Source organism: Gavia stellata, chromosome 24, assembly GCF_030936135.1.
Source record: "Gavia stellata isolate bGavSte3 chromosome 24, bGavSte3.hap2, whole genome shotgun sequence".
Classification (NCBI taxonomy): domain Eukaryota; kingdom Metazoa; phylum Chordata; class Aves; order Gaviiformes; family Gaviidae; genus Gavia; species Gavia stellata.
Genome location: NC_082617.1, coordinates 9,168,264 through 9,186,068, shown reverse-complemented (window position 1 = coordinate 9,186,068; position 17,805 = coordinate 9,168,264). Strand labels below are relative to the sequence as shown.

Genomic DNA, 17,805 nt, shown 5'->3' with positions numbered 1-17,805 from the left:
AGATATTCCAAAAAGTCCAAAGGTTTTGTTGCTCTGTTTTCTAAATGAAGCAGTACCACTACAGCAATAATTCTTTTCCATGGGTTAATTGGCCTGAAAACAGCGTTTTGCTCGACTGCAAATGAAGTGGTTTCAATTTTTGACTTTGCTGGAAACCCTTCCCCCGAAAATGTAGTTTCACGCTGCCTGGAAATGAATTTTTTAAACTAACTCTGCTGTTAATAACAGCTGTAGTCTCCAAACCTGCTGTCTCTCTGGTCCTTTGCTGCATCTGTCCCTGCTCTGATGGGTGTCACCTCGTCCTGGCTGTGCCCTGGGGACCCGGTGCTGGGGTGGGAGCACTCGTGGGGGCCGTGGAGGGAAGGGGCAGGGTGCCCAGGGCCATTGCCCAGGCTCATGCTGTGGGTGCTCTGCCTGCTGCAGGGTGCTTCTGCACCGTGAGATCGTTGGCTTTACCCAGGGGGTTTCCAGGCATGTTCCTCCCACCTCTGCAAGCACAGGTTCGTCCCTCCATCCCGTCTCACCCTGGTCACAGCCGGAGCTTCAGGTCCTGCTTCGGCGAAATGCTTCACTGTGGCTCCAAAGTTCAGAGGGATTTTAAGCACCAACTTCTGTCGCCCTCACTGGCACCTTGAGGCCCCTTAAAAAAATCAACCCTGGGGTGCGAAATGTTCAGTGCCTGCTTTGATTTTGTTCGTGGTGCTCAAAGGCTGCCTCAGTGTGCGATGGCTGTGCGGAAGGCGGGGAGGGTCAATCCTCCCCAGACCTGAACGATGACCTTGTCCATTTGTGGGAGAGCGAGAGTAAAGGCAAGTCCCAGTTTTTGGCGGTGGCGACGGGAGCGTGTGGGTGCCCAGGGAGCGCTGGCAGCCTGTGTCAGCCCCTGGGTTTGAAACGAGGAAAACACGGTGGTGCCGTGCAGCCCCTTGATGCTTAACTGGGGGGAGATCCTCGTGTTGTGCCCCAGAGAATAAAAGAAACTCCGGAAGGCAAGCGCCGTTGGAATCTGGGTCCTTGCTGCGTGTGTGTGTGTGTAGCCTCTGAATTTGGAGGAGAAGGAAAAAGAGTTTGATGAGCGTGATTTGGCCCTCAGCTGCTTTGCTGGTACAGTTTGTCTTTGTGTGTCCTCTGGGCTGCTCCCGGTCCCGGCAGGACCAGCTCAGCACTGTGGTGTAAGCTCACTGACTGGGGCACTGACACCAGGGCTGCCTTTGGCCCCCGGCAGCTCCACGGTCCCGTCTGCTCTGTTGGCATCTTCCCGAAGGCCACCTTGGAGGTGGCTCCTTTCGGCTCCTGACGGAGAGGGACATGCACACAGAGGCTGAGCTGTGTGCTGCCAGCCCCGCAGCCTCCAGCAGCACACAGCCGGTCTCGGAGGTGCCGGGGAAGGTTTTTCATCGCATGCACGCAGCCTGTGAACCCCCCGCTGCTGAGGGGAAGGGGCTGCTGCTCCCAGCCCGTTCCCATAATCACTCCTTGCTCTGGTCCCTTGCTGGGCTCCATCTTCAGCAGCGCAGCAAGGGCCTGATCTCTGCTGAAGCTTTCACCCGCCTGAAGAAATAATCACACTGCATGCTTTTCACTTTATTTCCCTCGACTAGGTTTGCTTCGTTTATACTCTCTTTAGAGCTGATTTCAATTCCTTAGCCTCATGGAACAAGCACCACGGGCAAGAGTTTGAACTCTCAAATGCTTTGATTTTACTGGAAACATTAAAAAAGAAGGTTGGGGTGATATTTTCTCCAAATAGGAGGTGATTGCACTCCCTGATGCTGCCCAGGAGGAGGGCACAGGAGGGGGTGGCCGCAGCCCTGTCCATTTGTCCTGGGGATAAATGAAGGAGCTGGTAAAGGGGAAGATGCACAAGGAGCACGCTGCCTCCCCACTGAGCCAGGATCCGCTGCGTGCCTGCGAAGATAATGTTCTGCTTCAAAAAAGCCTTTCTGATCCGCAGTGCTCTGACCTGAGATTTTCCCTTAAACCCAAGGAGGCCGGGAGGGCAGGTTTCGGCTGCCACCCTGCCCTGGATCCCACCCGCCCCAGGGCAGCGAGGGGCAGGCGCCCGGCTGGGATGGACGGGCTCTTGGGCAGCACCACCAGCCCTTCCTCTGCTCCTCCTGAGTATTTTCCCTTCGGAGCTCAACAGCAAAAGGCGAGTTTTTCTTTTTTTTTTTTTTTTTTTTACATTTAGGTATTTAATGGAATCATTTTTCTGCCAAAAGATTTGTCTTTCCCCCCCGTGTCCCTCCCCCCCATCCCTCCCCCTTTCCAAACCCCATCGCAGAGGTATCATTTGTTCCCGGCCATTGGCATCTGGTGGCATCAAGACGAATAATCCGCAGCGCGGGGGAGTGGGAGGAGGAGTGCGGCGGGGAGCTGCAGTCCCTGCAGCGGGGAGGCGAGCGCCGGGTGGGCGTCGCGGCATCCCTCCCTCCTCCATCCCCGCCGCGGGTGCCGGCGTGGGAAAGCGCCTGCAGAGCTTCCCCGAGCTAGACAGGACCGTGGGGCACTGGGAAGGCTTGTACACTGCTTTGACGCAGGTCTTTGCTCCGTGCCTCAGTTTCCCTGTGGGAAAACAGGCTTCTTCCCCGCTCCCTGGGGCTGCGCTGGGTTCGACACAATAGCAAACCTCCACATTATTATTCTGGGGGCGGAAAGCAGCATTACTCAGAGCCAGGATTGCTAATAATGCACTAAATATAGCGCTTTCCATCTCAAGAGTACTTTCTGAACTCTAGTTCGTGAGCCCTAACCCCCTCCGGAGACAGAGGCCAGGGCACCGGCCGGCATCGCTGTGTGGGCAGGGATGCCAGGAGAGCGACAGGATGACGTTCCCTGCGGATGCTCCTGCCTGGAGGTGCTTCCCGTCGTGGTGGAGGGAGCAGGCATCGGGTCAGTCCCTCCCGAGCTTGCCCAGGTTGAGGGGGACAGGGGCGGCAGGCCGAGGCTCCGGGGTGGGTGAGCAGCGAGGGATGGGCTCCCGCAGCCTCTCGGTGATGGTGGGAAGCGGCTGCTTCTCCCACTCGCCCTGCAAGAGAGATTGGCACCATGAGACCAAGTCGGGCTTTACGGGTACTTGGAGACTCCGTGTTTCTCCCCACTTGTAAAAATGAAATGATCTTTAATATTTGAAGTGGTTTTAGCCCAAATCAGGATGTTTTCTTATGAGACGTTACTAATTATTTGTATTGCAGAAGCACTTACGCATCCCCGTAGAGGCGCAGACATCTGTGGTGCACCACATTGCACAAACCCACCGCAATTAGGGAGTTTCTGCCCCAAAAAGTGTTACCCACCAAATCAGATGGAGACAACTCAAACCAGGGAGTCCCACTGACCCACCGTGCTCTCAGCCCAGCCCTGAAAAATGCTCTCTACCAGGTATTGGCAAGAAGGTTGGTTGGAGGAAAGATTTGCAGTGTGCCAGCATGGATTTCATGTGCAGTTGCTGCTAAATGAGAGGGTTAGAGGCAGAATTTGCAGCATGGCAGCATGGATTTCATGTGCAGTTAGTTGCTGCTAAACAAGAGAGCCACAGCAGCCTGGACGAGGTGCCGTGGGGCAGAGCTGTCACGGCCATCGGGGCTCAAGGTGACCGTGGCCAGGACAAAGCCCCCAGCTCCGTGCATGCATGGGGACACCTTGTCTTGGGGACGCTCCCTGCAAGGAGCAATCTGCCACGGTCAGACAGTGCCGAGGGCTGAGCCCGCCGGGCAGGATCTAGCTCAGATGTGACATTTTGGTCTGGGTTAGTGGCTGGGTGAGATACGAGCAGGGGCTGCGAGGGCGAAGGGGGGCTCAGTCCGGGCTGAGCTCTGGTTCGGCGATGCAACGGTTTGGCTGTCGGCTGCGCGCTCATGCGGAAACGTCAGCTAGAGGCTGAGCTGCAGCGTGAGCAGGAGGAGGGAGGTCTGGAGAGGAGAGGTAGAGCCGTGAGTCATCAGCAAGAAGATGAAAGTTGAATTTATGTTTTCAGATAAAATTCCTGGTAATATGTCAAGTGAAACGGGTCAGAGCCTGCACCGGCACCAGGAAAACCCTGGGGAAAATTGGAGGGCGATGGAGGGACCGTCCCACAGCACACGGGGAGCAACCGAAGAGGGGACAGCATTGCAGGGGAACGCCAGCTGGAGAAACGATTGTTTTCCTGTAACCTTCTAGCTTTAGCGAGCTGTTAAGCATCTTTAGGATGTGCCTGCTCCAGGGCTCAGCCCCAGCCCTGAGCCCATCTGCTGCGGCAGTCTGCCCTGCGGACCCATCCCAAACCCTGTGCTCGCGCCTCGCCAGCACCCTGCTTTTGGGGTAGATCAAAGGGATTTGGAGTGTCTCAATAGTTGTTGTTTTCAATGCTTTTGAGTGGAAATCTGAACATAGAGAGTATAGAGACTTCACTGCGAGCCCTTGGAGGCGCAGGGGACTTGGGGGCAGCGACGTCCCCGCAGCCGCTCACAAGTGTTACTTTGAGATTTTGCTCAATAATTAACAGCACTCAGTCATTCCAGAAATCTCGTCAGGTTTGGGATCGCTGAACTGCAAAAACACGAGCTTAATTAGAAGCCGGTGCTTTTCTCTTGGCGGAAACAGTGTGGAATAAATGAGATGTCTTAAAATTGGGCTCGCTCTGAAAACACCAGCAAAGCAGGAGGGGCACCTCGGCTCCTTCGCCCTCGCTGTGATGCTCATGACCCACTTTATGCCGGCGTCGGCTCTGCTCCGCTCATGTCTCTTCCTGACTGCTCCCCAGACCTCTCTGAAATCAATAGAGTTGCTTGGGCCGTAATTAAGAGGCTTAATTCATAATTCTGCTGCTGCGCAAAACTTCTACACCACTTCTCTCTCTGCATGGCCGAGAGGTGCTGGCTCTCCAGTTCCAGGGAATTGGAAAGCTTTCTTCCCCCTCCAGAGCAGACTTTGCTAAAGGGGTTTTACCGGGGCAGAAAGCTGATGGTCTTCCCTGCAATCAGCTTGGCATCCTCTGGCGCTGCAGCGGATAACGCTGGATCCAGAAAGAACGTATCGTGTGAGCTTATTACACTTATAAACAGTGTCAGGAGCTGATGGTGATAGGGACCATCAGTGGTTTTAAATCTTCATCACCATCATCGTCACGACTATTATGGCTGGGCCTGGTTTTTCTTTGAAGATCTCATGGCCCTTTATCCTTCACGTTTTGCTGGATCACTGTGTTTGGAGACTGCACAGATGCCGTGCGTAATGAGCTCGCTCTGCTGGGACCTGACGTACTTTGCCAAAATCCTAAAAAACCACCTCATGTTTCTCCTCGGTTCTGGAGCTAGCCCTGCTTTAACACTCAGGGAAAGCAGCCTTAAAATGGCTTTATGAAAGCACGTCTCCTAACGGAATCTGGCCGAGCACATCCACAGCGGGCTTGTGCCGGATTGTTGTAAGCACCAGGTTGGGCTGGGCTCAGTCTCCTGCTGACGCCGGGGTTCCCCAGGCAGCTCCAGCTCCCTGCCCTGAGCCCGCCGGGTGCAGCCGCGTCCTGAGCACTGGAGACCTGGTCCATCTCATCGGGGTCACCCTGCGGCACAGTTCTGCTGAGCTGCTTTATACCTACGTCCGGGAGTTTTGCTGTGAAGCTTTGGTTGGGAAGCTGTACCTACCGGGAACCGGACGGCTGAGGATTTATTGCAATGCATCGAGATCGGAGCAAAGCCGTAGAGGGATTTCAGCACGTCTCTGTTGAACGTGTTCCAGGGGACAGAGAAAAACTGCTGCTGGACAGAGACCTGCGGGCATGTGCAGACCTCCTCGTCGTTAAACCTGGGGCAGGAGAAATGCCACGCTGAAATGCAGCAGTGCTGTCCCCTTTCAGCACTGGATCTGTCTAATTGCTCCCTGCCTAAAGTTCGGCCTGGAATGGCTCCGAAGTCAGCGCTGGGAGCAGGGAGAGCCTAGAGCAGCTGGCACCTGTGGGGGAAGATTTGGGGCCAGCCGGACTGCCTGTGAGTAGGACACCCTGTGCAAGGTCAGCATCTCGCCCCTCTCATCGCGGGTGAATGAGCTGCAGCCTGCTTCTCTGGCAGGGATGCTTGGCGTCTGCCTTGGGTTATAAGAAGTATCTTGCACGTAAGCACTTGGCCATGCACTGACTCTTCCTGGGAAGTCCCTCTCTGGGAATGCTCTCCCTTCCCGGCGGTTCTCACTACACAGCCATCCTTAAAGCCCTGGGTTTGGCTGCCTGCTCTGGGGCAGGGGAGGGCACGCAGCCACAGCTCCTGCAACCCGCACCGCCTGAGTGCCCCCGCGTACCCACCTCACAGCCAGCGCCTCCAACCCCACTTTTTGAACTTTTTTTCTGGTGTTACTAGCAAAGGGCTCTGCAACGGTCCCTCTCCCCTCAGCAGCGCTGTGCAGGAGCACTGTACCTGTTCACGAGGTTGAAGTACCGGTGCAGGTAGCCCGGATCCACAGCACTTTTGCACAGCTCCAGCTGCGTCTGGGGGTAGTAGTGCACATAGTTCACGCACATCTCCTCCAGGATGCCAAACCCGCCCTGCGGCACAGAAACAAACGTGCTGGCAACGGGCTCCGGCACTGCCCTGCCAGGGCTGCACAGGCAGCGGGGAGGGCAGAGGGGCTGTAAAGGCACAAAGCTCCCACCTGTATGTGCACCCATGCACATGCATATGTGCACACACACATGCATATATATACACCCACCCCTTCAGGTGCACGGGATGGGCAGCATCCTGCTCATCTGCCCATCCGCCCTTTATGCAAGGACAGACTTTCAGGCTAGATCGTGTGATTTACATCAAAACGTAGATTTCCTATAATCCCTCTGCTATATTTAGCTTTGTCCCTGTTGATGGTACCTCTGACAGGCTCTTTTTTTGCTGTCTATGTAAGAAAATAACATGCACTGTCAAAAAATGCCACTTCTCTTTAATTACAGTTAATCCCCAGTGGAACAGTTTGTGATGGGAATTAGAGTGACACATGCTACTTCTCAATTAGCACCTTAACATCCCCGCTGCAGGCAGAGCCACCCTCCCTCTGGTTTCTGGCTGTGATTCAGCCCGGGTTCAGGCAGATGCCCATTTTGTGGGTGCCCCCCAACCCTGGGGTGCAAACACATGCCAGCCCCACGCGGGCGGGTGAGCTCGCCCCTGCACTCACCACGGTGGCTCGGCTCCGGTCCTCCGTGTTGTATGTGCAGGTTGTGATGAGCTCATCGCCCTGGAGGGTTCGAACACAGACACGTGTAGGTGTGAGAGTGCAGAGTTTCCCCTCTCCGATCAGCAAATTTGGGGATTGGGGAGTTTGTAACGTAGCAGATCTCTGCTCCCTGTAGCCGTGTGGCAGGAGCACTTGCTAAACTTTCATCCCCTGGGGAGATTCCCTAGGGCCGTATCCCAGGGACGGTGTTTCCTGCTTTCCTCACTTTTTACGAATCTCTGCAGGGCTGAAGCACCTAAAAAAAATGCACTTAGGCAACATTTTGAATTGCCAAACCTGTGTCCAACTTGGGCACAACTGCCTCCCTTCCATGGTTGGTGCCAGGGCCTGCGGGACACCCCTGAGTATGGTTTCAATAGGTGCTGAGGCTTTTGAGCAGCCTCCTGGGGCATGACGGCTCCCGTAGGTGCCCTTCGCTTTGCAGCCGGGTCCTTCCTCACCCGTACAGCCCCGGGGCATGCTCAGCCTCTGTTCTACCACCCACTCCTACCACATTTGCTGCCGAATCTCTTCCTCTCCTTCCATCAAGCAAGGAGGGAGAGGGCACCTCCAGTGCGTGCACAGTTTGCCCTCACCCCCCGAGGAGCCTCCCTCTGCTAGAGGAAGCCCAGCTAAATTAAGTGCTTAATTTAGCTCCCAGCATGGTTCGGTTGCCCACACACTGGTTTTGTGCCATATGAGATGCGCCCCGGTGTCCCCAGTGCATCTGTGCAGAGGTGGCAGATACGACCTGGGGACCACGGGGAGCGTGTCCTCCTGCAGCCCCCGGGAGGTCCCAGATGGCAGTGGGTGCCTGTGTGTGGGCAGGGGCTGCCGGTGGTGGAGGGGATGAGGTAAAGGAGCCGGGGGTCTCAGGGCTGCGGGGTCAGGGGAAGGTCTTACAGTATTTGGAAGCCACCATGGTCTTTAGAGCCACTCACCGGAAAAACTGCAACCACCTCCTTCAGCATGCGGATCTCCTGGTAGAGAAGGAAAGGGGCCACATCAGAGCAACGCCGTGGTGCTGTGCTCGGGGCAGCCCCACAGGTGACATCCAGCCAGGACCCCCCCACTACCCCTGCAGACCCCTGTACCTGGAAGTGAGGGCTGTAGTGACCATCGGCGTTCACAACCTGCCGTTCTCTCCCGTCCCGGGAAAGCACTGTCACCACTTTTCTTCCTGCCAGGTGAGTGTGGAGCTGGGAGGCGAAGATGCGGATGCCGGCAGTGGGCAGAGCCTGGGGGAAGGACGGCTCAAGCCTCCATGCCTGACCCCGTCCTGCTCCCCTCCCGCGCATCCCCTTGCTGCATGCTCAGGACTGCCTGTCCCTGCGCTGGCTCCCATGTGGGGGTTTGGGGATTTCTGTACCCTTGGGGCAGCGTGAGCTCCCTGCAGAGGGACAGATGCTCGGTCTGCTGCCAAATCCAATTTATGTGCTGCCATGCCCTAAGTCAGCAGGAGCAACTGAGACAGATGCCGCTTGCCTCCTTGCATTCATTAAGTAGTGACACAAATGATTCCTTTTGGGTAGGCCCTACAAAAATAACCACTAAAACTTCCCTGAGAGCGAGGTGGGCATTTTGAAACCATAATTGAGAGAGCTCTTGATGAGCTCCTTGGAAGCAGAGGCCAATCTTCCCATCTCCGTGGGGGAAAGCACCGCTGGGGCACAGCCAGCTCAGCAGTAAGTTTTATGGGAATGGTACCCCAGGCAGCCTGAGCAGATGGCTCCCCAGGAGAGCTGCTTCGAGGGGGATTCAGCGCATCCCAACCAGCTGCTCGCTGTTTATTGTACACAGCAGATTTTTTTCTTTCCAGCACAGCCTTGTGGTAAGGGGTTCGGGGAGTTCAAAACTGGGAATTGGGAGCCCGAAGCTCGGTGCTGTATCACTGCTGCCTGGAACCTGGCAAAAGCCATTTACAACCTCTCTTCTCTGAGGTGAAGCCGGGGCGGAGAGGATGGGCACTCACCAGCCGGGTACATTTGTCAGTGCAATACCCCGTGAGGATGAAAGCATCCTCTCCTGGGGGAATGGCCATCACCGGCGTGTAGACCAAGCCCAGCTCCATAATGCCAGCATCGTAGCGTCGCAGGGTGGCTGTGTAGTAGAGGCGGATCCCTGAGGAGTCGTGGCGACCTGGTGGGCAAGAGGATGAGGCTGCAAGCCACCGCGGGAGAAGTGATGGCTGCCGGGACAAGGTCAGGCATGAAAAATGATGCTGTGCTGCAGTGGGTGTGGGGAGAGGCACTCCAGCCTCTCACTTGCAGTTTTCTTCATGTGTTAAGTTCTTACTGTTTTAAAATCCTAGATATTTTCATGCAAGTCTTCACTGAGCGGCCCCAAACACACATGCCTGGTCCCCTTAGAGAGGTCACCAACCTGAGGTTGAATTGCTCCCAAGAGAGGTAAGTAGTGCATTTGGAGAGGACAAAGCAGGAGGACAGATCATGGGGTGCTTTGGAGATCTCCCTCAGAAATAGGGCTCATTGCATCTTTAACTGATACGTCCGAATAACTAAGACCATGCTGTTATTGGGGGCCTGCCAGGAGGAGAAACGCATATGGAGCGAGTACTCCTTGCATTTGGAAAGCTTCTGGCCTCTCGCATTTGAGCTTGCTCCCTTTAACCTCCCCCAAGGAGCTGGTGGGAGCTGGAGAAGCCCCTGTGCCCATGGTGTGCCCCTGGCAGATGCTGGCCACGGGGCAGGCAGAGGCAGCAGTGAGCTCTGCTGAGATGCAAAGCCAAGCTCTGGCTCTCATTTGCCACCCGGCTTTGCGAGCAAAGGGAAAGGGCAGGTTCAGTAGGTCAGGAGGGGTTCAGGCTGGCTTTGAACCCTCTGTCTCTGGGCTGGAGCCCACCCAGGGATAAGAATGACGGGGGAGACACTATTGGTTAACATGCAAAAGCAGAGAAATTACGAAAGACGTGAGCTCTGTATTTATAGACGTGTTTCTTCTCGAGTTGCCGAATGTGCTATGATTGATCTACAGTACATATGCTCCGGTCTCCTAAAAATATACTTGGGTAGTCAAGAAGCTACTTGTTTTTATGTAAATGAAGAAACTGGGTTGTTTGGAATCCTTTTTTTTTTAAATGTGTCTCCTGACAATGTTATTGAAGCAGGAGTACCAGTAAAACAACATCTAAATTCCCCCATGCCCAGGCAGGCTGGTGCTGTCTCTCTGGTGACTTCGGCACCGCTGCTGCTCTTGGATCTGAGCTCAGACCCACCACCACAACCTTGCAAAGAAATTGGGGGACACCCTGTGACAGCCCAACTAAATATCAGGGTTGCCTTGGGCCGTGGCCGTGCAGGAATGATGTGTAGGGGCAGCTTTCCTCCTGGGGAGCTGCAGGCTCAGCCAGGCTCCCTTCCCCGAGCATCCCTCCCCACCGCTGGGCATGCACGAGGACGGGGTCCAGCCTCTGGTGAGGATGACTTTGCTGAGACCAGAAAAGCAGCAGCATGGTGGGGATTTAATGTATTCCTCCCGCTAGGACAGCTGGACCATGAGGTCTCCGGAAAGTTGCAAACAGGGCTATGATTTTGGCCAAGTTTTCTACTGAAAGAGCCCTCCTGGGCAGGGTGGCAGTGCCTGGCATTCACCCAGCTCTCCTGCCACTGCCTCGCTGGGGAGGCACGGGGCATCGCCACGCACCCACTCACCTTTGAACACCAGGGGATTGTGGTAATGAATCTCGAGGCGCAGATATCTGGAAGAGCCTGGGCCACCGAAGGCAAGACCTGCTTCTTCAGGGTAGTAGAAAGCCTGGAAGCAGAGGGAGAGTGTTAGGGGAGCGGTGGGGTGGCTTTCCTGGGGACACGGCTGAAAAGCCTAAGGGAAATGTCTGGGCATAATCCTGACCCCCACCGTGGGCTGAAGGACATGACTTGTGCTCTTGGTTGTGCTTGGTGAGCTGGTCTTGCTTCCAAAGGCTTCTCACATGCCGGCATGCACATGCAATGACATATCCACTGAGTAGGGGCATCACACTGATGTGTAGCACCGAGGAGGTGGGCTGGGGTGAGGTGGAAGCTCAGACACATGTGGGGGGAGCTCAGACAGGGCTGGACACAAACCCCAGCAGAGACTGGGGTAGGGGCAGCCCGCATGGGGCGATCCCAAGATGGGATCGGGAAGGGTTGGGAGGCAGCAGGAAAGCGCCTAGGAGCAAAGCTTTCACCCAGGGTGGTGGGTCCCATCTTGCACCCACCTGCGCTCCCATGGCCCACGCTGCAAGCACGTGCCTGCAATAGTTGAGCCGGTCTGGCTTCATCTTGGAGTCACAGGGCCCGTTGTAATGGGGGAAGCTGTCAAACTCGGCAGCACACTGGAAGACTTCCATGTGGTGGACCAGGGCCTCGTTGCCTGCCGTGATCACTGGCTCGTACTGCAAAGCAGTGCCCAAGAAGGAGGACACATTAAGACCGTTGGCTGAGAGCCCATCCCTGGGGGCTGCTGTCTGTGCAGGCTCCACAAGGAGCCCAAGGCAGGTATGTCTGCTATCCGTTACTGAATGGGAGACAGTTTCTGCCATGTGATGGGGAGGGAAGGTTGCTCTGGGCGTGAGGCACCAAGGGCCAAAAGCTCTTGGTTGGCTTTGGGACCAACCCAGACTCCACCAGAACCCACAGAGAAACATCTCAGCCCTTCTCCAGCAACAGATGCACCTGATCAGCAGAAAATCTTGGTCTGTTTTGGTGTGATCGAGTCCTTTGCCAGTTTTGCAGGGCTGAGGTGACCCTGGGGACATTGCTTTTTCCTAAGGAGGGTCCTGGCCATGTTGCAGCAGCTCTGCCTGCAGCTATTGGGTTTCGTTCTTAGCCAACAGCTGCTTGGGGCACAAGGAGGGGGATTTGGGGTTGAGTGACTTCAAACGAGCCTGAGGAGCAGCTCTGGCTAAAAGTGCCAGCTGTAGAAATGATCTGCAGCAGCGGGAAGGTATCAGGAGTTACGCACTTTTTACTTACACACAGATGATTCATTTCACACCATCTGTTGGAGAGAAAATCCTCCTCCTGAGTTTTCCTTTGCAACGCTGTCTCTCCCCTATAAATCACTAAGCGCTCGCTTCGGCTCGTGTGTCAGGTTTTCCCTCTCCCTGTGGTGTGGTTTTGACTCTGGGTGTGCCAGGTCATCTGCCGAGCCACCTCCGCGCCTGCCGGGACGATGCTCTCCCAGCAGCTCATGACGGGCAGTCAGACTGGCGTTACGCCTGCCTTTCCCCGGCACTAGGCTGCCTGCAGGCTTCTGCCTCTGCTATAGGGGAGGTGACCCAATCCTGTGCAACACGCTGGGGCAATGCACACAAGTGGTAACCCATGTTTGTAACCCTTTTTTTTTGTGGAGTATGCCTAACCTTTTAGCAGCCAGTTCATATCCTGGCTTGCTCTGCCCTGCTCTCGCCAGCCTTGTTCCTTTTTTTTCCCTGTGTTTATATATTCCTCATGGCTCATGGTGTGCCATAATTCTGCCACCGGTCTGTCCTTGATGGCTACAGCTCTGCCTTCTGTAGGGGGTCAGCTCTAAGCCTGCCCTAGTACTTGCTCCATGTGCCGGGTGGAAAGTCACCACCCTTCTCTCTCCTGCTGAGAAACTTCTGATTTCGGGTTCTCTAGGAGACATGAGGATGCTACTGGCTGGTGGGATGGCTCTGGGAGATGTTTTGGTACCATGTTGGGATAGATGTATGGGTCTGAAAGCTTCCCTGTGAAAGGGCAGGGAAGAGGTAGACTTTGCAGAATGGCTGAACGTGAACACGATTGCTGATTTGCACCAGGGAAAGCAACCCTGTTCTGCCTCTTACCATGATAATGTGATGTTTGGGGAAGCCGTCTGGGAGCTTTGCCATGTAACACCAGTAGGTCGTCTCCTGGCTGGGAATAACAACATCAGGGGCTGTTATCTCCATGGTCTTCATGTCACTGGGCAGTTCAGGGATGGTGATGTTGGGCTTTAGCAGCTGCACCCTCTGCAGTCCCCTGTGGATGGCAGAGATGTTGATGGCTTGGAGGGAGTGGACCGGTTTCTCCAGGATCCCGTAGATAAGATGCACGGTGCCATCCTGAAGTGAGAGCAAAGTGTATCAGGTAGTTTTTCATGCAGGAACGTGAACTGCATGGACTATTAGCACCAGTATTGGTGGCGTAAATCCAGGAATGGGCCTTTTGACCCATCCCCACATGGGAAGACACCCTGACTTCACCAGTAGCTCACTTTGCTGGTCTGTCCCAGAAAGACTGTAGATTTCTTTGGCATTTCTTTGGCTGACATGATCACAGAGGGTTCTCTACCAGTTGGGAGAGTCTAAAGTGTTTTCCCTAGATGGCATCGGTTTTGAACTTAAGAAGTAAATGCTATTGCCCTCACACCTCTGCCCTGCCCATAAGGGTAACGTCTCCTCTCTGCTTCTTCAGAGCCCCTCATCCCTCCTGAGCTCTGGGCTGGGACAACCATGTCAGTTCAGGGTTCATCCCACCCCGCAGCCCAACCCCAGCAATGGCCATGGGCAACAGCCTGGGGAGGAACAAAAGAAAGTTAACTTCTCCCTGAAATCCTCCCTTTCTCCCTGTTTCTTTTGGCGGGAGAAGCTCTGCTAAAAGTCTACTGCAAGCAAGGAAGGTGCTGCTGAACCCAGTGAGCTCTGCACAGGCGATAAGGAAGAAAGGAAAAGAGAATAATTTTCTCTTAAAGGATCAGAGAATAAAGACCTGCAAGTCTTTTCCTGGTTCACACACAGATTTTTTTTTCCTCCAGGGCTCTCCATGTTTTGGCAGACAGTAGACGTTTCTCACCTCAAGACAAGCTTTTGAAAACTAGCAACAAAAAATCGAGGACTCTCTGTGCCCACACTGGCTTTAAAATATTGTGCCCACACTGGCTTTAAAATATTCTGCCCACCAAAGGCTTTCATCTGAAATGAGTCTTGTGTGATTCCTGGCCACACCCTGGGTCCATGGCTGAGACCCCGAAGCTCTTCAACATCCCTGCTGGGAAGGTTACCCCAAGTCCCCTCTCGTGGAGGAGCGGTGAATGCAGACCCAGAGAGATTTGACCGAACCACACACAAGCACACTGCTGTGACTCTATTTGCTGTCCCTTTGCTCTGGCTCCTGCCAAAACCCTCCTCTTTGCCTCCCATTGACCAACACCAACATCTCTTTGTAACACTCCAAACAGTTGGCTCCAGACTGCAAACCGGAATGATGCAGGAGGGTATTTATATAGACCTAACGTGTTTAATAGGAGTGGATGATGCAAACGAGCTAAAATCTACACTTTATAGAGGTTCATAAGCGGTTGTAAATAGATCATGCCAAACATTACTCATGTCCCAGGGCTGACATCCATAGCATGCTTCCTTTCTGCCCTAGACAGTGCAAATACCTGATGCTGTCCCCCCAAAAAAACACCGGTCAGGTATAACCATGCAGGTTGGGGTTTGGAGCTCTGGGACGGGGCTGGGGAGTGCTATAGCAGGCTGAGGGTGATGCCATACCTCTATAAGGTAGTCCTTGGGGTCACAGGTGCTGAAGGCTCTTCTGAAGAGGAGGTAGAGCCCCTCAGGAGCCCTTCGAGCTCTGAGGAGCTGGTAGTCCTGCTGCGAGTCCATGTGGAGCTGCCCCTTGGCATCACTCCAGGCATCCTGCGGGAGGAAGAGCACCCTGCTAAGCTGGCAGGCTCCACTGGCCCCACTCAGCCCGAGGAGCCCACGGCGGTGACCTCCAGCAGTACCGCGGGTCATGAGGTCCTCCTTCTGTTCACTCTCTGGTTGGTTCACCCTCCGTGTCCTGGAGGTGGAGGGAGCCTGTATTTTTGGTTGCCCCGTGCCCGCCTCCATCAGCCCGTGGGCACAGCCATGCCAGCGTGGCCCCTGCCGTGAGACCCTTGGTGCTCGGCACAGGCAGACCTGTGAAATACGTGACCCAGCATTAAGAGTCTGCAGAAAGACCTTTACAAGTTGAGATGCGACTGGGGAAAGGATGCGGGGGGAGGAAAGCCCACAGGGACATATGAAAGTGTTGCATCGGTCCATGCTGTGTTTTGGGTGTATTTGGCTGAGGGGACCTTCTTGGGGGGGGTGTGATGTGCTCTCCAAGACCCTTGCGACAAACCTGCTGCTTGCAATTTAAGATCAGACCCTTGCTGAGCTGTAGTGTCAGCCCTAGAAATCTCTCCCCCTCTTCAAAATCCTTAATTTGTTGTGACCAGATTGTTTCGGCAGCCCAGAAAGGCCTCCCAAAAACTGCTCACTGTTGACGATGGTGACAAAGCCACGCTGAGAAGCAAAGCAGTAGGTTACTCCTGTGCTTAAGAATTTGAAGGTTTGGAGTATAAAATCCTGCAATAATTTGGATTTGAACAGTGTTGTTTTCTTGATCTTTTGCATCTCCCGTTGATATCTTTTGTTTATTGAGAAAAGGCACCTAAGAAGTACCTTGCTGTACGTACACAAGTGGCACCGGTTCTCTTATCTTGGGGAAAAAAACAGAAGAAATAGAATAAAGCATCTTGGCATCACTTCAGCCAGAAGTATAGAGCGATATTTTGAGAACATATTGTTCTTAGAGGGGGAGAGTAAAATCAGCTACATGAAGCTAGCATGACATTTGTTTTCATAGGAGTATGGTGTGCAAATTAATCTCGTAGTACATGGGGGGTTAAGCAAATTTGGATCTTTTTAACAGCTGACATACTTATCCAGAAGAAAGGCTGCTGGGAGAGAGAAAACCAGGACTGGAGAGATTTCTATAAATCTCCTTGCAGGATGCTGTTCAGCACCAACTGAAAGAGAAAGCCCCAACGCTGCCCGGTGTTTAATTCAACGCCCTTTGTCTTTCAGTGAGCACATGAAGGCAAATCAGAAATGATCCTTTATGTCTTTTTAACATGATGCTGTGAAATACTGTAGCATTTGGGCCACCACACATCCTGAATGGCTGGTAATTAGCAGGCAAACAGTACAGATAATAAGCCCTCCTTTTCATCCTTTCATTACACTGCAGATCACATTGCGGCTGATTGTGAAAGAATGTATTTAATGGTTAATTTGAAGTAAGCAGAGAGGTAAAATTTAACTTACTGGAAAGCCTCACATGGGGAAAAATGTGAATCGCTTTCTGCAGCCGAGCACAATTGCAATAAGCCTAACGTGGTGGGCTGAGGATAGGTAGCTGCCGGAGAGCACAGGGGTAGTTACTGTAACTGCAGCCCCGGTGGAAAGACAAACCAAACAAGAACCTGGACAAACGGACTGCGTCAGAAAAGAGAGCGATTTGCAGTAGCAAAATCAAACGGCAAAATTAGAAATGAGTTCCCTCCCCGGCTGCTACCACCAGGCGTTTACATACCGCCTAAATATATTTGCATGTTTAATTTCCGATAACACCGCGCCGCTGGCAGGCAGCCGTCAGGTTGTGTTTTCCCGTCTCCCGTTGATCTCTGCGATAGCGTCGAACGCGACTCGCAGCTGGGTTCTTGGTGCTGGCAGGAGCAGCCTTTCGGGCTGCTAACTTTTGCACTGTCTCAAAGTCATTAACGGGAGCGGTGGTTAGTTTTTAACGTGACTGACAGCAGCGCACAAGTGAACTGAGTTGTTGATGCGTCCTGCATATGTGTGTGTGTGAGCTGGTCTGTACAACCGCCTGCGGGAGCTCTATGCAGCTAAGCATAGCAGAGACATCCAGGTTTTGGTTCCACTCAGCCTTGCTGATGTGCTACTGTATTTATTCTTTACTCTTCGGGTTTAAGATCCTACGCCAAACCCATAGTGTAGATCTGATCTGTGGCTCCCTCTGGGACAGAAACCCCCAAGCCCTTTTGGACCCCTTCCACCTCAGCAGTGGGAGCGGTCCAGCGTGCCCCGTGCCCCGGACCAGACCCACTCATTCAAACCACGAGCCAGATTCACACGCGGGGAGGTAACCCCAAAAGCAGCCATGCAAACACACAAGCAACTCACCCCAAAATAGGAATTGTGTCCGTCGCTCCAGAGCACAGCCAGGTCCGCGTTCTCGAACTCACCCCTGTCCGACATCCCGAAGAGGAGCCCAAACTTCAGGTCCCTGACGAGGAGCTGGAAATGCACGGCTTGCTCGGGATAGCTGACGTTCCAGGAGAGCTCAAGCAACCCCTGGGGATCAAGGGGCACCTTATAGGGAAAATCACTCCCACGGGGTGCCGAGCCCTGCAGGGCCACCACCAAGATGACCAGGAACACCGCGATCATGGTGAAGTACATGGATGCCACTTCCCGCAGCTTGAAGCTAGGGCAGGGGCAGGGCTTGCTCCCGGAGGTCTGCATGCTGGGCAGGACAGCACCCGCGCGCCTGGCTTTGCCCATTTATGCGCTGGCCCTCCTGGGCAAGCCGGGTAAGCGCTACTCTTTAATTGCATTTGGTTGTTGGGAAATTGGATTGTTGTATTGACCCCCCCCCACCTCCTGGCCAAACACTTGTCATTCGCTGCCTCCCCTTAATTGGCTCTAATTGCACATGGACATTATCAATAGCAATTGAATTTGACTGGGCTGATGTTATTCACTCTTAAATCTCCCTTAGTGGCTGGAAAGGGCTGTTTACTCGCAAGCTGCTCTTGCTGAGCCCTGCATGGACACGC

The 17,805-nt window shown here is 54.1% G+C and overlaps 1 protein-coding gene across 1 annotated transcript; it reads right to left on the bottom strand.

The window, feature by feature from the left end:
• Nucleotides 1-2,893: 2,893 nt before the first annotated feature.
• DBH (dopamine beta-hydroxylase) lies at nt 2,894-17,583 on the bottom strand. Its single transcript, XM_009821994.2, is given in 13 exon segments — nt 2,894-3,028; nt 5,625-5,784; nt 6,390-6,517; nt 7,144-7,203; nt 8,124-8,162; nt 8,277-8,420; nt 9,155-9,321; nt 10,854-10,956; nt 11,402-11,578; nt 12,995-13,252; nt 14,687-14,833; nt 17,150-17,512; nt 17,515-17,583. Coding segments are annotated over 13 exon segments (1,950 nt in total).
• Between the last annotated feature and the right edge of the window lie 222 nt (nt 17,584-17,805).